This window comes from Symsagittifera roscoffensis, chromosome 5 (genome assembly GCF_963678635.1).
Source record: "Symsagittifera roscoffensis chromosome 5, txSymRosc1.1, whole genome shotgun sequence".
In the NCBI taxonomy this organism is placed as follows: Eukaryota; Metazoa; Xenacoelomorpha; order Acoela; family Convolutidae; genus Symsagittifera; species Symsagittifera roscoffensis.
In genome coordinates this window covers 49,197,640-49,220,447 of record NC_087066.1, presented here as the reverse complement: position 1 = coordinate 49,220,447, position 22,808 = coordinate 49,197,640, and the positions used below count along the sequence as shown (strand labels likewise).

Below are 22,808 nucleotides of genomic sequence, written 5' to 3'. Positions count from 1 at the left end.
TTTAAGAGAACTTTACAGGCTTTTTTGCTAGCATTTTTGTGAAGATATAGTTCTGGGTCAAAATAATGAAACTATATCCATCGATGCAAGTACAATGCAAGTTTGTCGGGTTTGTTGAGACGGTTTTTCGGAAGAATTTTCATCTTTCTGAAGTTTTAAGTGGCAGCAAAGTAGTTATTGAAGTAAGTGTTTCGTTTCAACTGAAATCCTCTTTTGTATCTTCATTCCACTGACCTATTGTCCTGTCAAAACAACTCTGTGACGTATTTTAAACTGAAAGGGGATGTTGGCTGTTGGCCCAATAAAGTTTTTTTGAACAAGAGCTGTAATAATTTAACAAAGCTAGCGTCTTTTGTCTTTTTGCAACTTCACATATGATAAAGTTAATGTTATCGCTCCAATGAGACTTGGAATTTGTTTGTCGAAATGCAGAGATTTGATATACATAAGATCGTCCTAATTTCTGCAGGTGCTGTTCAATTTGAGAAAAAATATATATTTCTTCGGTGTCTGGCTCGTGCTTTGATCTGTTTAAATTCGCGAAGTTCATCGATGAGAACTTTTGGCTTTTTAACAACTAATCATACTGAATAAGCCCAGATATTGGCTAGAGCGCAAACGTGTCGTTGCTTTGGTTGTCGAGGAAAGTTTATGAAATTGCTTTCTGTTCTGGTTTTGGATCGTAAAAGGTAGATAGCAAAGCAGTGAATTTGTTTTTTGCTGCCAAGTGACTCGGTTTTTGATTTATTTGAAGTTAGTTTCTGCGGTAAAACTTTCTTCGGGTTTTATTTTTGGCTGAAAAGTTGATAAATCCGTGAGATGATCATACGTTTTGTTGTTGCTTTTTTTTGAGGGGGGGGGGGGAGAGGGGGTGTCACCTGACAGATAAGAATCGGTGGTGCTGATGGTGGAACCTAAATTTCCAGGGCTTGTCCGTGATCGATCATTCAGATTGAGAAGTCATGTTGCGAGGACGGATTTTAGATCACTAGATCAGTGAAAGGTGTACTACTTTTTTCACTTTGTTGCTTCAAAAATGTTTTTCGCCCCTGTAGCTTTTTTTTCATCTGGAGTATTTTGCTTTCGTATTCTACAAGTTTGAAAAGCGAACAAGTTTGAAAACAAGTTGACGAGTTATTAGTGCTCAAAACGAAACGACAATGCGCGTGAAATTCTCTTTCGTAACAAATCCAAGAAAAAGTGAAACTTTTCAGCGTTTTTGCTTGCTGCCAGTTGACCGAATAATTGGTTTGCCTTGTCATAGTGCTAAATCAGTTAACTAAGTCCATTTAGTTCTTGATAGTTCCTTTTGTCAACCATTTCATTTCATCTTATTGATAGACATCTGTGGCTGGTGGTTGGCCTTCGGATTGTTTGACACCTTCGGATTGTTTGACACCTTCGGACTGTTTGACACCTTCGGATTTCAACTGAAATATTGTATCGTTTGATCTATATTATAAACAGTTGTCTCTTTCTTTACATCTTAATTCAAGTATCGAATTAGCGTTTTCCACATGGCGCAGTCAACAGGCCCAAGTGGGGGAAAACCCACTTGGAATAGTATCAATTTGTCCGGCGAAAAGTGCAGAACCCCCCTGTTATGGGAAATTTGGTTAAATCGCTTCCAGTGGGGAATGGTTGCAAAGCACTCAACAAATCCTAAAAATTATTATTTCGCGGATACGCTGGACGCTACACAGATCGCGGCGCAGCCGGAGGAAGTAGATGGAAAAAGCAGGTTAGCATCGGAGCAAACCTTTGTCTGGGGGAGAAGGGACAGGAGGAGTTTCACAAACAAAGACCACATTTGGATTTGGGAGAATCACGTTACCCGAGGGTACTCGATGCGATGGAGGGATAAATCAAGAAAGAACGAAATGAAACTTACGAGGTGTTTCAGCTTTTGTCAAGGAAGCAACGAATCGGAGAGTCACTGGAACAATTTCATGCTGTCCTAAGTGGATGGATAAATACGGCTACAGAAAAGCGAAACTGGTCATGGGATTCTGATAGTTCGTGGGGGATCATATGGTGATGGCTGTACGAACAAAGAACAAACGGAGTTACGAGTAGCGGAGGCGAAACTTCCCATAACGATCAACGGGCAAAAAACTAGTGTGTGGATTGACAGTGGGTCACCAATCTCAACATTTACAATATGTTAGCTCCGGAAAACTTTAGGCGCCGCAGGTATCAAATTACAGGAAGTTGAGCCGAAGGACCAAGAATTTCGCGATAACGGAAACAATCCAATCAACTTACTAGGGACGATGAAAGTGGAGCTGGCATCTATAGGCTGGAGTACAGCAGCGGTGATCAAGTTAATTGGAGGGGCTCTCCCATCCATCATTGGTCGCGACTTGATGCCCCAGTTAGATTGCAACTAATTCAGAGGAAGCCGGGGCGGGAGCTGATGTCGATCTAGGAGACAGTCGCGGAGGATAATGAAGCTCAATTGGAAAAGAGGCAGGAATATTTCAGTAAGCTATTTTCTAATCTATTTAAACGGGTGGGAAAAAAACGTAACTACAAAGCGCAGGCCAATTTTTTAAAATAATTTGATTCGGATTCAACAAAAGGGACGAAGGGTGCCAATAACATTGCAAGAGAAGGTCGACGGGGAGATTGATCAAGGGCACATAGAAAGACTGGAAGACTGTTCGGACAAGTTTTTTGTATCACCGCTTAAAATCACAGTTAAGAAGGGCGGTTCTGTAGAACTCGCAATGGAGGCACGTGAATTGAACAAGCAAGTACATAAGAATAAGTACCAAGTTCCAAATACCAAATAGGAATTGATGGACGCCGTCGGCCAAACAATAAGTGAAAAGAAATCGGGCGATATTTATTTTTCCACCACGGATCTAACCTACGCATATGGACTATTACCGTTAAGTCAACATGTGTACATTGTAATTTTTTGCTCGTTGGCGGAAGATCGACCGGAAGGTATAGATTCAAAACCGGATTTTATGGCTTAACTACAATGCCGGCGGAATTCCAACGTAAAATGGTTTCCATCCTTTCGGAATATCCTCAGGCACATGCTTTTATCGACAATATCTTCGTCGCCACAAAAAGATTGGAAATCGAACATATTTCAACGGTGGAGAAAATTCTAAGGAAGCTAGACAAGAAAATCATATCATTAAAGTTAACAAAGTGTAATTTTGCCCGAAAAGAATGTGAAATGTTAGGACGGACATAAGATAACGTCGACAGGAGTAACGCCGCTTGTTCAAAAAACCGAGCCAATCGAAGTACTAAAACCGCTCCGCACGCTAACTCAACCAAAATCATTTATGGGGCCTATACATAGTCTACACAAATACTTACCAGCATTGGCCAAATCATCAGCACCACTGAGACCATTATTAAGCAGAAAAAATGAATATACGTGGACAGCGGAATGTCAAGAAGATTTAAAACGGCAGGTAGCGAACATCGTAGAACTTAGACATTTTGATGTACATAAGAGTATTCGGGTAGCGTGCTACGCGAGCCACAACGGTTTGAGGGCAGTACTTGAGCAACTAAGTACCAAAGGCTGGAGACCAATTTCGTTCGCATCGCGGTATTTGAAAAATGCCGAAAAGCAAATATTCAACTGAAGATTTAGAAATGCTCGCGGTTGTGTGGGGAGCGGAATATTTTCGGAACTACGTGTTGAGGCGAAAATTACAAGCAGTAATGGATCATGAAGCGCTAGTATTGCTCTTAAACGGAAATAACAAGAAGAATAAGACGATATTCAGTCGGTTAATAAGATGGCCTGATAGACTAATTCCGTTCGACTTCGAAGTAGAACATATGCCAGGGGCAAAATTGGGCTAGCGGATTATCTATCAAGACACCCGAACAGCGAAGCAAAATCCGTATCAGCATACGACAGTATAAAGCGCCCGCGGATGCAAAATCAATTTTGCAAAAAGCCCGACAAGTGTAAATGCAATCATATTAAAACCCCAAACCGGAAATTAGCCAATGGCAATAAAATATGCAAATTTTGAAAAAGAAAGCCGACGGTAGAGGGCAAAAAATCATGCTACAACAAGACAGCCAGTAAGAATGCAGAGATTTGCATACGCCACCGGTCATGTGACAAGCCATGCCGACGGTCACTCGAGTCTAAAAATAGATTACTTGGAGCTATTACTACTTACAAGAACACACAGTCAAATTCTATTTATAGAACAAATCTAATCATTCAATTATGGACAAATCAATGCGGAAAGTTCAAAAACTCCTAGAACGACACCCAAGTATAACAAGCAGTGAGGATGAAGTGGAAGAATTAACAGAGGAGAAGGAAATCTGAATGCCAGCACAACAGAGACAAACAATACTAAATCGAACACTATCCTATCAATTCCATCGAAATTTCCGCGTGAAATATTTCCAACGGTTAACCCAGCTACTACTATTATGTCTGTAATTCCTCAAAATTGTAAAGTTGTTTCCAAATCTACTGCATACATGAGTTATTTGACCTTCGTTTCATTGAATCGCAATATTCCACAGACCCTCAACTTCAAGCTATTTATCAACTAATTAAATCAAAGGACCCGAAAACTGTATCAAAAATCTATGCTTTGAACCGATATTACGCTCAGTTTGTAAATAACTTTCACATTAAAGAAAATTGCCTATGGATGGACGATAAATTAGTTATTCCAAATTCGTTACATAAAGCCATAATTGATCAATTACTCTACTACCACCATGGAAAAAGTAATATGTTTGCGGCGGCGACGGATATTTGGTATCCTCACATCCATAGAAACGTCGCTAACATGGCGGAAATTTGCCAGGAGTGCATTCTCGCGGGTAAGAATTTAAAACCTATGTGTTCTGAAGGAAACCTAGCTAAAATACCTGAACCTAAAGAGCCGAATGAGGCCGTTCAGCTGGATTTTGGGGGCCCATAAATTACCTGCTGGAATCAAAAAAAATTTGATAGTAGCGGTTGATAGATTTTCAAGATGGCCATCTGCAATGGTATGCAACACAAATCGTTCGAACAAAATACTAAAATTTCTCAAACAATGTAAAAATAATCATGGGATGCCAAGAAGGATCCATGTCGAGCAAGGGAAGAATTTCACGTCGAAAAATGTCAAAGCTTTTTGTAATGCTGAAGGCGTTGAAATTGTGCAGTCGCCTCTAAACGATCTCCGGGTCACCGGTTTCGTAGAAAGAGCAATCGGGAGTTTGAAAAACTCCATTTTAACATGCGCTCGGGAGAAACAACCGGAACCATTGGAGAAAATGGTGGAGAGAACACTACGCGCATTGAGATTTTCAACAAAGGCGACACTGAAAATAACGCCATTCGAGGCACATCACGGCAGGGAAGCGAACACCGTACTTCGAAACCTAACTAAAAAGCCCTCTCTCAGAAACTTGAATTGGTTGGATGTTCTAAAATCTAAATCTGCGTGTTTTGACAAACAAGATGCCAAAGCCCAGCAAATGCCCAAGCCGGCGGACACTAACTGGGGCATGAGATCAGACAACGAGTATAGGGGGACGCAAGACAAAATCATGCACTGATCTTAACAACACCGCAGGCACTAACTCAGGCAGATTAGCAGACGGCTACATCTTTTGAAGGACCGTGCGACGAAGCGGGACCATCCCGCATAGTATTCCAGCGCACTGGAGACCGGCATTTAAGCAGGTACAGAAAGTTGAATACCAAAATTTTTGCGGGAAGTACGCATACACTTCAAATGAACCATGGTACGTTGGTTAGGAAATCCGGGGTCGCAATACGGAAGGCCACTGCACTAATCCGAAAAAACGAACTTCAAGGCTCCCAAAGCCACCAACGCCGGCGGAAATACGCAAGAAAATGGCGATTGCGGAATCGAAAAAGCGGGCAAAATTGTGCATCGGAGGGAAACGAAGCGGAGCAAGAACGTAGGTGAGCAAGCACCACAGGAGTCAGAGTCTGACAGCTATAGCCAACCGTTGGCTACAAGGGGAATCGGCGGTAAACTGCCATTGGCATCGTTACGTGACATACAGGCAGAATCAAGCTGAGGACGAAGCGAGCGACTACAGAGCAAACGGCAGTGGAACAGGAAGAGGAGGCAAGTACGTCGGCGACGAGGAAGGAGAGCAGAAAACCTAGAAAAACGACGGGGACGGGAGCAATAGTCGGCGAAGAAGACGACGTACCGGATGCAGATCCGGAAATAGTACCGACGGCGTGCGAAAAGAAAAAGCGAGCGAACAACGGCTAGTCTCATATTCGAGCCAAGATTCGGAAAGTGATACGGGGTCAAGAAAAAACAACAGGAAGAGAACTGCGGTGACGAAAATGGGCAGGGTCATGATTGACCATATACATCGAGGCTGAATTCAGGACAAAGTAAATGAGTAAACGGAGCGGATTGACGTATAAAATTTTTAGAAGATGAACTGAAAACGCAGCTATAGTTATCGGAAAACATAGTATGTTAAACAGTCAGTGCCCCTACCTTAGCGCTAGGATCGGCGGGACCGGACTAACCTTTGTGTTTAAAAATTTTTCATCTTGTAACTTAAATTTAGCAAATCAATGCCAGTGCAGTTTATTTACTTTTTACAAGAGGGTATGTCATAGTGCTAAATCAGTTATCTAAGTCCATTTAGTTCTTGATAGGTCCTTTTGTCAATCTTTTCATTTCATTTTATTGATAGACATCTTTGGCAGGTGGTTGGCCTTCGGATTGTTTGACACCTTCGGATTTCACCTAAAAAAATTGTCTATATTATAAACAGTTGTTTCTTTCTTTACATCTTAATTCAAGTAGCGAATTAGCGTTTTCCACAGCCTGAAGCTAGCTGCTGCGATGAAAATTTGATTCGGAGTTCGCTTTTGATCTGTGCGTTTGTGATATTAGTTTTCACTCTGAAATTGACCGAGAGAGCCGAGACAAACCTTTTTTTGCAAGTTTTAACTATCGACAGTTGGCAGAATTCTCAAGTTCAGTGCAAAAGTTTGCGTTCTTAAAAAACACAACTGACTGAATTAATGTAGAAAGTAGATAATTTTATCAAAAGGCATGCTTGGCTGCAAATTGAAATAGATATTTTGGCAAGTAAGGAAGGTCCTAGCTGATGAAGATACAACTGGCAAATGACGGAGGGATTTTTCAGTTCATATAGATATGGAAAATTATTTTGAAAAAAAGCTTATTTGTTATATACTCGCTGTCGTTTTACTCAAATAATTGTTCTTTAGTTTATCTTTCTTTTGTTGTTCATAACGTTTTTTAGAGTTAAGTTTCAGTTCAACTGAACAACTTAAAATTTGCTTTTCAAAACACTTTGGTTGTAAGTTTTGTAGTTTCACATCAACCCTTTTTTTTAATAAAAAACTTAATTGTCGGCTTGTGACTTACAATTAATATCAATTTAAATCATTTAAGTCAAATGCAATTGCTAATAGTTGAATGTAACTTTTTTGATAAATATAAGATGACCTCATTCCAATTTGGAACAATTATGAGTTCGGATGATTTGCCACGCATAAAAATTTAGCGTATTGAAACTATTAAAGTTATGTGAACAACCTTGCTAACCGATATTAGTCTAGTGCAAGCATAATCGACTGGAACTCCTCACATATCCGGATTGAAATCCATATGCTTTCATCTTTTTAAACTTGGTCTGACCCAAGAAAACCACAGCAGGCATGTATATTCCTCACTTTCTTCGAAAGTCGGAACAATAAATTGGCTTTAAAATTGATTAGGAAACGTTTTTTGTTCAGTTGACAGGTCATTTTTTCACCAAATTATTATCAAATGGCTTCTTTTAGGTTGAAAATGCTGCAGTATCTTGTTCACTCAACCATCCATTTACAACAAGTCGTCATTTTTTGACAACTACTTTTTTCAAACAGGATTGTTCGTTTGGCAGGGCAAAGACTTGAACATTCCAACTGCCATCAATCGTTGATCGCCAACTTTACAAAAATTTAGTATTTTGTTCCAAAGAAATGAAGAATTCTTAAATATATTTTAAAAACTTTGTTTTTATTATTTCCCCCCAAGTAGCTCCTGGGGGATAACAAATACAAAACTTCAGAAATTTTTGAAGGGTTTTATCTTTTCCTTAAAACATTTTACAAGAGTTTTTAAAACAAAAAGTTGACAATCAACGATAGATGGCAGTTAGAACGTTCAGGTCTTGTGAAGTACCAAGTCGCATGGTAACGTATTAATAAGAGCAAATTGTTTGCATCACTTCAATTTGGAAGGTTTTATTTTGCTGCTGACGTTTCAGTTTAACAAAATAAGTTATTTATCCCAATTTTATTTATAGTTATCGAAGTAGTCCCAAATTCAAACGATTATAATGTTTTTTTTTTTCAAAAAAATCACAGAAGAATTATCTTTTTTTTATTTGAGTTCCAGCTAAAAAAAAATTCTTTCTGGTGATAACTACTAAAAATTGACTAAATAAAAAAACCGCCCCTCAAAGAGTTTTTGTAGTTCGGATAGACTTTACTTTTTGCTCAAAGTTTATGCATAGCTGTGTTCTGCAGCGAGAGTTTAGTTGACACACACTATAGCAGTTTAAGACAAAACACGTATTGGTAAATAATAACTTAGTATGTAAAACGACGTTAATAACAAGCTCGTTTTTTCTGCAGTTTATCATTAAAAAGTTGATCAGTTGAAAATAGAGCTTGCATTCAGATTACAAAAAAATGGTTCAGTTTCCCGCGACCAAAATTTGTTCAATTTTACTGCGGAAGCTGAAGTTAAAAAAAAATGTGTTATTGCTTTCAGTTATTCTAGTCCATCTGCTACCTGCTTGCTACCTCCTCCACGTATTCCGGAGAAGGACAGTAGCTGAAAGAGTGGAAGACGTCCAGTTTGCCATCCGGAAATCTTCGCTTCTGGAATATCTGGAAAGTACGAAAGTGCAGTTGCCGCAAGAGGGCGACAAAATCCTGTGGCTGCATATTCCCAGGACAACGGCGGATTCCACTCAGACTACCTTGATCGGAGATGAAAATGATCGGCTGATCGACTACAGGGACCAATTTAACCGACAAGCAAATAGCCCCAATAGTTTACAGCAACCTCGCAATGGTCTGAGTCACCACACCACTGCCAACTAAAATCAGCACTAGTGAACTTAGTGGGTGGGGGTTGGGGGTGGGGGGGGGGGACTTTCTTTTGCTCAAGTGAACGGGCTTCCCTCTCCCAATTCTCCGCCTACTCTGGTGGCGGGGGCTTCCCTCTCTGTAGGAATTCGACCCTCTGACAACCCAACGGGTCCTCCTTTTGGTTCTATTTTATGACATTCACTTTTGGCTAACTCGCCGTAAAATTTTCTAAGAGGCGTCTTCTAAAAGGTGTCTAACCTTTTAATTTTAGCCAGCTTTTTCAAAAAATTTTCAGAAATTAAAATTGCGGCGCAGAAGTATTCACCAGAGCAAGGCCTTCATAGTGTTTTGAGAAAGCTCAAAAATCAAATTGGCCAGCAACCTGGAAAAAAAAGTTCGACAAAAGTTTCGCAAACTTGTGCACATCCGCCTCCCTCCCTCGAGAAAATCCAAAATATTGATTCGCGCCTGAACATCAAAAACTGTCGGCGTTAAAACGCAGCTAGACGCGGATCTAGGAATTTCTCGATAGGTGGGGGGCTGATTCTCAAAAAAATTTTCTCAACCTTTTTATTTTTTTTGGTCGACAAAATTGATTTTCTGAGCTCTCCCAAATCACTCTAGAGACCTTATATTGACCAAAGTTTCTGCGCCGATGGCAGTTTTTTCAAAAAACAGGCCAAAAAAGGAGTTTTTGGGCACTTTTTGGATATTGCCCATCAGAAAAATTTGAAAGTCAGTCGTCCAAAAGTGGATATCTCAAACAGTACAAAGGAAGACCTTTTGGGTCGGCAGGGGGTCGAATTCCTGAAATGAAGCGTCGGCCCCCCTCCCCCCTCCTAAATCCGCTGCTGCACATAGCTATATTTCAGATTTTCAAAGCGAAGAAAAGAAAAAGGCATCTTGAATTGCCCGATATTAAGAAATCTATAAAGGCCGAATCAAAACAATCCATCATCATCATCAGAGTTTTAATTTACCCACCTCTTTTGCGCTCAGGTGTGGTTCCATATAAGGAAATTCTTCGGCCCTAATCTGGACCCAGCTGTAAGTTGAGATCTTCAACCCATTATCTGGTTCTCTTAATTCAATCTTCGACGCTAAGCTGGGTTTAGCGGATGCACTTCTGCTCTGGAGAACGTGACGTGTTATTCTTGATGATAAGTCTTCGGTCTGGACCTGTTTACATTCTAAAAACTCGTAAATTTCGCTCGCTTTTCTGGAAAAAAATTTCAGAATCAGCCGCTAGCTCCCTTGTTCGGGACAGATTAGGGTAGATTCAGATGTTTTCCTCTGACGGCTGAAATATGGCACTCTTAGCCCTCTGGCGATATCTTTGTAGCAGTCATTGACTTTACTCACGGTTGCGTATTTTCCTTTTCAAATAATAAGTTCCATAATTTCAAAAACCATTGAACTCTAGGACTATGATTAAATAATGCAATTCATCAGAAACCACTACAGTGCTCTTCAACGGTTTTGACGTCTTATTGAACAGATTGTTACATAATCTATATAAGCCTCCCATAATTACTACATTTTGAATGATCCTGAGCTTCAGTTCATGCATGACCTTTCCAGTGCACATGGTGGCAATAGTGCCACCCGAGCATGAGATAGTGCGAGTATTGCGCGACTAAACAGCATAAATACGAGAGAAACCAAGAACGCAATTCGGACATCTCTTGGGTACTGAGATCTCGATAATTTTGGGGTATGGCCTATGCTTCATTAGAACGATACAGTTTAGTTTGCGGACCATAGAATTTATCGCTTCAATTCTTCCGGCTTTTCTGTTTGGCATTCTTTTCAGACCTGAAAATTAGTCTAGGTGATAAACTGATCCAATAAGACAAGTTTTGAGCCTCTGTCTGAAGAACGTTTTATCTCGGATCTCCTTTAACTCAGTTGGTAGGTTGTTCCACTGAAGCGGCTCTTTTGCTGAAAGTGCTCTGTTTCCAAAAGCTATTTTGCATTTTTTGAATTAAATTTGCAGTTTTTCAATTTTTCTAGTGTCTCCTGATGGCTTAAGACTGTAATATTCTTCAAATAGCCTGGAACTGGTAAACCGTAAAAAACTTTATAACGCATTAATGGTAAGCCTTTCTACAACGGGCAGCCAGTGCAAACTGTACAAATATTCTCGACAGGATCCAAATTTGGATAATTCGAAGATGAATCCACTTGCTGCATTTGAACACGCTGGAATTTGACTACAATGATTTCAGTGATGCCATTCAAAATGACATTACCGAAGTCAAGGCGGTCTACGGCGGTCAAGGCGGTCAAGGCGGTCAAGGCGGTCAAGGCGGATAAGCAAACGCAAAGTTTTGAACAGGAATATTCGGTTTTCGAAGCTTAAGTAAAACTTAACTCTGCATACTTGTCTTAGTTTGAAGTAACAGTGATTACATATTGAATTGATTTTTGATGAAAATGGTAGACTTGATTCAATTTTGATACCTAGGGTTTTGAGTTCATGAACATACTTCACTTCTGTTCCATTGAGCGCTATAGATCTATGATCTAGGGTATTTTTTTCGATTTCGCTAGAATTTTCTGACTTATCAGGGTTGATTTTGAGCTTCAATGCGCTGAATTCTTGCTGTAATTTTGAATTCTTTCTGTAATGTTTCCGAAGCACGACAGTGTATCAAAGTTTATAAACATTAATGTGTCATCGGCGAATGCCTGATACTCCAAGTTTAAAGATTTAAAGAAGTGTCCTATGGGCGTTATAAACATTGTGAAAAAATCGGACCCAAAATCGATCCCTGTGAAACCCCATACATTTAAAAAAAAATTCTCTGGCTGACAGGCTTCTTTGACCTTTTGTTTACGATCTTTTATATAAATTAATATCCATTTCAGGCAAAACCTTTTGATTCCTCTGAATCCTCAAAATCCAATCGATTCCTCCGAAAAGTCCTACCGCAGTGGAGTTTGTAACTAGCAAAAAATACACAACAACAGAGCAAAAACACTGCATACACAGACATTAAATTCACATATTATACTTAGAATTATGCCTTTTTTGTCAATCACGCTTAGTTTCAGCGGGAAAACTCAATTGAAGCTAACAGCAGAAATCTAAATGCAGCATCTTTTGCGACAAAGGCAACTTCTACGTGTTTCTTGAAAACAATCCATGGTCAAAACCATAATTTTCCAAAACCATATTATTCAACCGAATCTTATACAAAAAAAAAAACAGAAACAAACTGAAATCACCTTTGGAACAATTATAAAGAGGAAAATCGGCCAACAAAAATCTATTCAAACGAATCCACAAGAGAATGGAATACGGATAAGCAAACGCAAGTGTGAAACCCAAAAAATTGGACAATGCTTTTACTATCGTCATAAGCGCACAGAACTCTTCTTACAATCAGGTTCGTTGAATGATATAGGCAAGACGCAAACTATATATCGAGCATGCTATTTAGGCGCTTCCATGTTCGGAAATTGAATGATGCGCGTTTTGTTTTCTCTCCAAACTCAATTTTTTTAAAAATTTTTAAAGTGCTCTTATTAACTTATTAACGCTATATTTACACATAGTTATTTATTCCGAAAGACTTTTTTTCAAAAAATTTGTAAAACATTTTCGCTCCTGTGGAAAAAATGCTTATCTCTTCTGAAACAGCAAAACATAGACCCACTTTGGACAAAAGAAAAAAAGTCCCCTTTCGGTAAACTTGCGGAAGTTGCTGATCAAAAATATGCGCTCTTTGAGTGGCGAGAGCGGTGAATTCTTGAGATCTATAATGATTTGACAGAATTTAAATTGGTCCGACTGTGCAGCACATGGGAGTCAAAAGTGTATGCGCCCTTCAATCCTAGTCTTTATCTGCAGCTCCAACTTGGGAAATCATCTCACAAAAATTGCTCTGTAAAAGTAAGTACTCAGTGCCTATTGATTTTGAAAATACAATGTCTTAATTAGGAAAACTACCATTATGAAGCAAAAGATCCTTCCGCCTTCTAAAGCCTAAGTTTTCAATTAACTTTAAAACCTTAAGACGTTCCTGGAAAAAGTACAGCAATTATTCGACGGCCAAATGAAGGTAAGTTAGAAGACAAAAGGGCAAGTCATGTTCTAAATGTGCGGCGATAAGAGCGATTGATCCCTTTCAAAGTCCACTACGGGGTGTCACATGGTTTTTTGTTGCAATGCAACCAGCGAAGGTGAAGAACAACTTTGTCTTTGGGTGCACTTTTGAGAGGCAACCCCACAATGACAAAAACGGAAAACTTAATCAGGAGTCGGTTAATCTCGGGCGATTCAAACACTTATCTGAAAAGCTTCCCTCTTAAGTTTGTCTGCTAACGGTGTCTGTTTGACGAGCTTTGTTCTCTCAATTCGTTTGGCAAAAAAATTGTCCGGTGAAAATAGAGGACGAAATTTTATCTGGCGTTTTGTTTTAGAAATGTTTGATTGCGATTTGTCAAATTGATTCACGTCTTTTGTTTGCAGTCAGTGGTGTGCGATTGGAAGGAAGGGTGGGTGCGGGTGGTGAAAGGCTTCTTCGGTTTCCAACTCATAGAACAATACCTGGAACAGTTCGACCCACAGAAGACTTCTACCAAAGTGTTCACCATTATTAGACACCCCTGTGAGCGAATAGGAAGTCTGTTCAAGTTCCTCACCAATGACGGGGACTACTCGCTTAAAACGTGCAACAGACTTGCTACATTCGGGCTGCCAACTGATTGTAGTGAGTACAAGGCAACATTTTAGAGCCTTTTGAACAATTCTGATTTTTGGTTACATCTGGCGTTTTTCCTTTACTTCAAGGCATACTGTGCTTTTACGAATCTTCCTTATTAGCCAACACTACAGCCTTACCCAGCCCCATGCCCCCCCCCCGGGAACGTAGTAAGGAGTATCTACTCCTTAAAGTTTCTTATTTTCTGGTTTAAAAATTTCATTTATATTAATGCCTCTTGCTTTATATCGTTTGCTTAAAAACACTTTCTTTACTTTTAGTAAAACCTGACGAATTCACAGATACCAATTTGAAAACATACAGAACAAAATTATTTCTAACCAATCTCAATTTTTAGAATTTGTACGATCTATTGAGACCTTAGAGATTACAAAAAGCTTAACTTCACTATAGGACTCAGTAGTTGAAAGAGCCATTCTGGCTGAAAATAGAAAAAAGTATGGCGTGACAAACATACAGTGTACTTTTTCGGAAATGACCCTATTAGATAGCAATCCAGTCCCATCTCATTTTGTCCGACAAACGAGACTCAAAAAGAGGTTAAAAACTAACTTCATGAAGTTGTTTTGTTTTGCTGTGTTTAAAACGTTATCAATTCTGTAAGATTCTTAGACTTTTTACTTTTCTGTTCTGTTTTTGTACTTTTTTTGGAAATAGACTGCTCAAAAAATGAAGGTCACGAAATTTCACCAGACTCATCTTAGGATGCAATCAGGCAGACAAAAGAGAGAATTATCAAATGGAATCATTTTACTGTTTCAACAGATATTACTCTGACGAAGTTCTTATCCGCCAAAGACCACAGACTCCGAATGCTGACGAGGAACTACATGACGTGGCAACTGGCTTCTGCAGTTAACTTAAAGGGCTCTTTTTCACAAAAAATCCTCTCGAGTTTAAATTTTATTATGTAGTTTTGTGAAAGCTGGTTAGAATAGTAAAAACCTATCAGCTCATCTCATGCTAACACTTCATGGACACAATTAAGAAATGTTTTTGTTCACATGAGTTTTTCACTTCTTTTGATTCACTTTTTTAGTGCGGTTTTGAACACCAGAAGAACGAATATCAGCTTTTTACAGGTTCAATTTCACACTGCTCATAATGTTATTTCACCTGAACCTTTTTTCCAACAAAATGGAGTGTTTTATTGTATGAAGATATCTGAACTTGGGTTACATTTCGACAAAGCCATTCTTTTTGATAGGAAACGGCGTGTTTCATTTTTCTCAAAGTTCTGTTTGAGAGGAAAAGAGGAAAAGAGCCATTCGAAGGGGTCCAATTCAGACGCATTAACTCGGGAGGCCCTGAAAAAGGCGAAGGACAATGTCGTGAACAAAGTGGACTTCGTCGCTTTCTACGAAAACATGAGGGAAGATTTCAACACTATTAGCCAACGATTTTTTCCCGATGCAACGAATAACAACTTACTACGGTTCAGTGATTTCTTGATTAGGATACAATTAGCATAAATTAGCATAAATTTTTTGGACGCCGACGACCTTCTTTTCAGGAATTTGACGCCCTCGTTACAGAAAGGGTCACCTTCTTAAGACTATTTTACTATAATCACTTTTGGCCGAACAATCTTTAATTTGTTTTAATAGCCTTTTGTCGTCAAGATATATCAAAAAAAGTCTCAGGAAGCCTTTTTTGAAAAGATTTCACAAATTTTAGCGCAAAAACTCCACCAAGATTTTATGTTTAAACATTTTCATTTTTTTGTTGGTGGGGGGGGGGGGGGGTGTAGAAAAAACAACAAAAACAATTAATCTTTTTAATTTTTTTTCAAAGTTATTCGCACATTGCTAAAAATAAAATGAAGTGTTTTTGTCAAAATGAAAAGACATTGGCCTAAAAAAGAAATCGATGTTCAAACATCTTTTTGGAATTGAAATGTGAACTGAAAGATTTTTAGTATGCTAAAACTTCGCGAGGTTGCTTTGAGCTACCTAAAATTGCGTAGAAAAACACACTCTGGGTTATAGTTATTTCTTCTTACCCTTCTCACGTATATCAATTTATTGCTACCTAACTTTGCTCAAAACTTCTCTTTTTAGTCAATTTGCTTAGAAGAAGACCCTATTTTTATTAAACCATCTGAGAAACAGTAAGATAATTGAACAACATTGGATTGGTTTTGCAACTACTCTCGAAAGGGGGCTGTATATATTAGAAGAAAACTATATAAAGCAGGGGCAGATTTAGGGGGAAGCGGAGGGGGGCTGACGTCTCCCCTTTAGGAATTCGACCCCCTGCCGACCCAAAGGGTCCCCGCTTTGTACTATTTTTCCATAGTACAAAGCGTTTTTTGGCCTGTTTTTTAAAATTGGAGCCTGCAGCGCCAAAAATTTAACTAAAACAGGGTCTTTTTAGTGCTTTGGGAGAGCTCGGAAAAACAATTCGGTTGATCGGTCGACCTAAAAAAAAAGGCAGACAAAATTTTCGAAAATTTTTGAAAATACCCCCCTCGAGAAAATACCCCCTGATATAAAGCATAAATAAAAGATAAAAGTGTTAAATTTAGGCGAAAATTTTGATAATAAGAGTGAATATTTTAGCAAAAATCCCTCTATTTATCCAGGCGACACTAACAAGAAGCGGTTAAAGAGTACAAAGCCGTTTGTTGGTTCAATGTCGCCAGTGGGATAACCGGCTGTTATATTCGTAAAGAGTCCTACCCTCTGTTGGCAAGCTCGCAGCACGTGCGTTTTGTATGTCAAGGAAATGCGTTAGTACTCACATACAGTTTCTTCTAAAATGTACTCTTTTTTAATCAAATTTTCGCCTAACTTTAAAACTTTTATTTTCGCCTAATATAGTTTTCGCCAAAAATAGCCGCCCCCTCTCGAAAGATTCTTCGCGTAACATTATTTTCTTAAAATTGTAAACATCGCATTTATGCATTCAAGTTGGGAAAAAGAAGAAATCACTGGACTTCATTGGATGAAAACTGGAAGGTTTGGGTTCAACCTGGGATTGTACCTGTCCCACTTCCGCATGCAGACCAAAAAGTACTGCCACCAAATGACGTCAGAAGAGAGACAGTTGGTAATGGAGCTGAACAAATTCGACTTGGAGTTGTTCGAGTTTGTGCAGCTGCACCGAAACATCCAACTGAACCTGTTCAATAATTACACCGAGTACATTCGCAATGCCAGCAGCATTTTTGGGCTCTGAAGTCATCCAAAAACAGACATTTTCAATCAAGTTAGATCACCTGGCAATTTCCAACACTCATGCTGGTTGTTGAAATAGATGCTGAAAAGAATCTAGATACCTCGGTGCACATTCAATCGTATTTGATTTATTGATATCAATCCATTAAAAACTTTTTATTGTTAATTTTTTCGAAATTGAGACCTTTTATCGTCCAGTTTTTGTGTGAAATAAAACTTGTAAAAAAACCACGAGAGCCAATGAAATTTCAAGTGTTCTATGTAAAAATACAAAATTTTCCAAGTGTAGAGTTTCAGTTTCATCCACGGGCGGATCTAGGGTTTTCTCGAGGGGGGGGGGGGGGGGGTGGATTCGGATTTTCAAAAAATGTTCGGTTTTTTTAAGTCGACCAAATTGATTTTACGAGCTCTCCTAAAACACTAAAAAGACGCTGTTTTTGCCAAACTTTCTGCGCAACAGGCAAGCAATTTTTTGAAAAAACAGGTCAAAAAAGCCGTTTTTGGGCACTTTTTTGAAAATTTTGACAAAAAAAATCGCGTTTTTTGGCGTGCGCTCCCCCTCAAAGTTATTATATATTGCCGCCAAAAGCGCCTTTCGAAAAATTTTAAGGTCAGTCGGCCAAAAATGGGTTTCGTAAAAAGTACCAAAGGGGGGACCCTTTGGGTCGGCAGGGGGTGGAATCCCTGATGGGGGGGGGGGGGGGGGGTCCGCTCTTCCCTCCCCCGCCTAAATCCGCCCCTGGTTTCATCCATCCTTCGCTATTTAATTCTAAAAAACGGAAGTACGCACACCCTGGTCTGAAAAAGAAATCATCTATTTTTAGCCTTTTTTTTGGAAATGAAATATCAACCAGAAGGCTTTTAGTTCTATTTACGTTCAAAAACACTCCAATTTTGATGTTTTTTAAAGTTTTTATAGCATTCTGTTCAAATGTAACCACGGGAGCCTATGCACTAAACAGGTATTTTGAGAATTCGTATTAAAATTCATGAAGTTTTTTAAATGTAAAAGCACATAATTTCTTAAGCGTTTCAGATATTTCTAGTCGATTGCCCAGGTGTTTTAAATTTGAATTTTTGTTAAAAATTTACATCAGTTTCCACAGAATGGTTAATTTGGTGAAAATAGAAAATTTGAAGTGCAGATAGCTGAAATGCTGTACTTAAAAATTACATAAAACTACCAACGTTCAGTTCAAGTATTATGTTTTTTTTTTCGAGTACATGTCTAGAAAAAAAAATAAATTATTGACTTGGATCACAAGGATTCGTGATTTCTGTCCTAGATTCGTAAGTTTCTTCAGCGATTTTTAAGCTGTTACGGTACTTTATTGGCTTGTTTTTCAAATATGGACTTCTTTTTGAGCTGAACAGTTCTACAGTTTTTACCATAAATAAAAGTTCTCTTGTTCTTAATTTTACCAAGTAAGTCTGATTTTGATAATCTTCATTTTATTTATTTAGTTTTCATTTTTTTTCGGTTAAATAGTTTTGGTTCAGGTTATAATGACTTAGTCAACCAATGCTGTGTAGTTTAGAGAGGAAAAAGCTCAAATGTTTTTCACGATAACAGTTTTGTTTTCGCTTCAACATTGGTCGGGCTGACTTTTGTTGCCTTAGTTGTTTATCGGTATATGTTTCCCAATGGATGAACATAATCTAAAGCAAAACTTCTTAAAATTTTTGTTGGTGATGTTTGTTTGGAGTTAAACTTTTTTCAAGTTATGTTTCCAAGTAATTGTCCAGTTTGGGTTTTCAAAAAAAACTGACTTCCTTTTTTGTTTTCAATTCACTATCCCAAACGCAAAGTTTTATTGTATCGCAAGCGTGCAAAACTCCAACTTGCGACAGAGTAGATTTTTCAGTCGGTTGCTTAGTTCTCTTTAGTTGAATTTGGTCGAATGCCCAGGTGTCTTCCTAAACTTTTGTCAGCTCCAAAGACATAAAAATTCATAATCCAAAAGCTAAAAAAGCAGACACTTTTTTGAAAGCTTGAATTTTTTTATTCGATTAAAAATCCTCTGGTAAGTTGTCTTCTGAGTTTCGTCGAAGAAACAACCAAACAATTGCTTGACTGGATTTGGATAAAAACAGTTCCAGCACAAAAATGTTTGTATTTCTCTTAGAACAATTGTTTTTTACGACTCAGAAAGGGCTGAAAATAAATTCCACGAAGACTAAACGCAAGAAAACTATTTTAATGCAACATAATATATATGCAGATAAAATAAATCAATTTTGAGAAGAAAAGCTATCAAACAGCTTACGTTATTCGATTCCGAGTAAGACACCTGTATAAATTTTATAAGCACAAGGGTGTAATAGATAGAATCAACTACAGAGATATTCTGATTGGGAAACAAAAAAACGGAGAACTCAGAGAGTCAGTTTGCTCATGGGTTCCAACTTGGCCTTGGTGTTTAGCATTAGTATCAATTCTTTTCATCGCTATTAATTTCAGAAAAATCATAAGGAAATTATTCTGCGGCAAACTTCTTTATAAAATCTAGCGCACTGTTTTTCTTGAATCACGAAAACAGAAGCAATATCAAACATTCAACCACCTAAGTCTTGGAAACAACTTAGATCTTTCATGGGTAGTATTAACCATCTATCTAAGTTTATTCCGAACGCAGCTAGCTTAACGGATAAACTCCGACCCTTGTTAAGAGAGGAGAACGAAAAAAATAAGATGAAAAACATTCGATTACCAGTGAAAAAATTTGAACGAGACAGTCAACATTCATTAGCATTTGAGGATATTAAAAACGCGGTAGCTAACATGGCTACGATTAATTATTATAATCCTTCAAGAGAAACTCGGATAAAGTGTGATGCAAGCCTTAGTGGTCTCGGGGCAACCCTTGAACAGAATTCAGAGCAGAATGAGTGGGTACCGATAGCAATCGCCTCGCGGTATTTGAATACCCAAGAAAAAAAAATACTCCACAAACGAGCTCGAACTGCTTGTAGTAGTATGGGCGGTAGATTGGTTTAAACATTACCTTTTGGGCAAAGAATTTGTTATAGCAACAGACCATAAAGCTTTAAAATCCGAGTTGGGGGAAAATAGATCAAACAAAAGTTATCAATCTAGACTCACTAGGTGGGTAGATATATTTTTACCTTACCAATTTAAGGTTACTCATATACCTGGCAAGGATATGGGTATCGTTGATTATCTGTCAAGGGAACCAAATGGCGACCCATGGCCTGAATTTAAAATAGATGAAAGATTTGTTGTAACATCAATCGAGGACTTTCATAAGGCACTCGACTGTTTGAACAGTCGGCTAAATAATGTAGACGGGAAAGTTAATGTAAATATACTGGATCATTCTGGAGTAAGAAACAATATTAGCCACTGTAAAGACGACTCATCACACGGTTGCTATAGCAACCAATTTGTTCAAAACCAGACAAAGCTCGACCAGAACGAAAACGGTCAAAACTCACGTCCTCAAAAAGAACAAAACGAACAAAACACACTAAACAAGATTTCTCGTACTAAACAGTCGGTCATAAATTCAGGTATCAAAAGTTGCAAAAATAAAACAAAAAATCAGTCGGAAAAAGCAGTGAAAATAGACAAAAATCAGTCGGGGCCACGAAAATCGAAGAAAGCGGTGAAGATCATAAATAGAAGACAATACGAAGAAAGGGAAGAGATGACAGAACAGGTGACAGAGAAAACATTTTCACGAACCAGAATGGTGACGAGAGAAGCGTGCAGTAGACAGGACTCTGACAGTTCGGATTCAGACATAGCACAGGTTGAGTGGCGAGCAATGTATAGGTACATTAAACATAATAAAGAGACAGGAACATCATCTGGCAGGCCACTAGTTGCTATGACGAAGCTAATCTCATTCTGGGACCTCATGGGGGCAGAAAGAAAGGATAACCCGAGAAGTGGGCTAGAGCTGAAAGCACAAACAGAAATGCAAAGCCGAGCGCAACAAGACCAAGAGGTTGACAATAGCTCCAAAGGATACAGATCGCCGATAGTTGAAGTGGATTTAACTGCGGAAAGCCCAGAAGTCAGTGTGATCAGGGGGAGAAGAGCCAATCACAACTCTAGGAGAGACGAATTTCGTCAAGCGGAGCGAAACAAGGGAGAAAGCCTAGATAATCTCACAAAGTTGTTCGATAGAAGTCTTCTGGCGGAGTTAATCACTGAGGATCCTTCGATGGACAGGCTTCGCCGAGTGATAGAGAGAAACGTTCGCAATAGTTTCGAACTTATGGGGCCGCATACGAATCGGCACCAAGTGTCAGTGGTGGATGACTGCATACTGGTGGATAACAGGCTGGCAGTCTCAGGGCAGTTGCGGCAAGCAGCCTTGAAGAGGATTCACCGTGGTCACCCAGGTCAGGAAGCGATGCTAGATGTTTCGAGGTACCTGTGGTGGCCACACATGCACAAAGACATTGTCAATCTAGCAGAGGAATGTAGAAGTTACTCGCGCTATGTTAAGAATGCCAAATACAACATACCCAAAAACGATAGTAAACCTCTTCCGCTGCTAACGCAGCCAAGTCAAGAGGTACAACTGGACTATACAGGCCCTCTGGAAGATCATAAAAGGAAAACAGCTAGGTATTCGTATTGGTAGCTTTAGATAGGTATTCGAAATTCCGTTCGGTAAAAATAACAAAATCAACAGGGGGAAAATCGTCAACAAAATTTCTTCGTTCTTTCATCGACACGCACGGAATACCCGAACCAAAAGAACCGACCGTCAAAAAAATTTTTTCGTTCGTACATCGACACGCACGGAAAACCCGAATCAATAAGAGCCAATTTTCTGGGTTTAAGGGTAAAACAATGCAAAAATATTGTTCAGAAAACAACATAGAACAAAAGTTCTGTCCGGTAGGGGACCATCAAGGTTGCGGATTGGTTGAACGAACGATTCAAACCATCAAGAGAAGATTGGGGGTTATGCTGTTGGACGAAAATGTGACATCGATAAAACTGTGTCTTAGTACCATAATTCGAGATCTCAGATGGGGATCAGTCTTAGACGATCTGTAAGGACATAAACCAATCTCCACCTATAGATTGTTAATGATGTTAAAAACTTTTTTTCATCTGGTGTTTTTACTGTAAAAACTTTCTTCTTTTGACAAGTTTTGACTTATGCAAACAAAAGCAAACAAAAAACTATACAACGCTTGCCGTTCGGAGCTCACTTTGATCGACTACCAAAAACTGAATTTAAAATTCTAAAAGATAAATTTAAAAAAAAAAATTCTGATCGTTTAGATAAAGAACACTTAGAAAGATCAGCGCTTACAGCTTCGCATTTCAAACGGCGAATTGACCAATCAAGGGAAGGATTGAAAATTGTCCGTAAGGGTCAGAACAGTCGACACGTAAGTCCCCTATTCAAACAACAGGTGGAATCAGCAAAGGATTGGGTCAGAGCACGAGCACTAAAAGAACTGCTAGAGGCAAATGCCAGATGGAAACAGACTAGAAAGACACACCTGCCAAAGATATCAGGCGCATTGTTGACAAAACAGGCACCATAAACCCGGAGCTACGCAAAGAATTGCTATATTCGTGGGAGCGCGGGCTCATTGAAGACAAGCCAGAGGACAATGTAAGTCAGAACCAGTAGTACCCCATACTGCTACAAAAGGACGAAGGGCGAAGAAGTGGCAAGGCACAAACAAACCCGTTAAAGGGAAAATAAACCTGAGAAACAGTGTCCACAGTCAAAACAGCTGCGGGGGCAGTCTACCGGAAAAGTGATTTTGCCAAAGAAGCTAAGGTCAAGG

At 39.0% G+C, this 22,808-nt stretch overlaps 2 protein-coding genes across 2 annotated transcripts in view; both read left to right on the top strand.

Moving 5' to 3' along the window:
• LOC134846035 (nuclear envelope integral membrane protein 1-like) overlaps positions 1 to 22,808 on the top strand; it is a 240,495-nt gene that overhangs the window by 18,041 nt on the left and 199,646 nt on the right. The gene's annotated exons all lie outside the window — the stretch shown is intronic.
• LOC134846489 (uncharacterized) lies at positions 8,600 to 14,771 on the top strand. Its single transcript, XM_063863866.1, has 4 exons — positions 8,600 to 9,039; positions 12,917 to 13,010; positions 13,590 to 13,830; positions 14,608 to 14,771. Exons 1-4 carry the CDS (start codon positions 8,708 to 8,710, stop codon positions 14,754 to 14,756), a joined length of 816 nt encoding a protein of 271 aa, XP_063719936.1. The 5' UTR covers positions 8,600 to 8,707; the 3' UTR covers positions 14,757 to 14,771.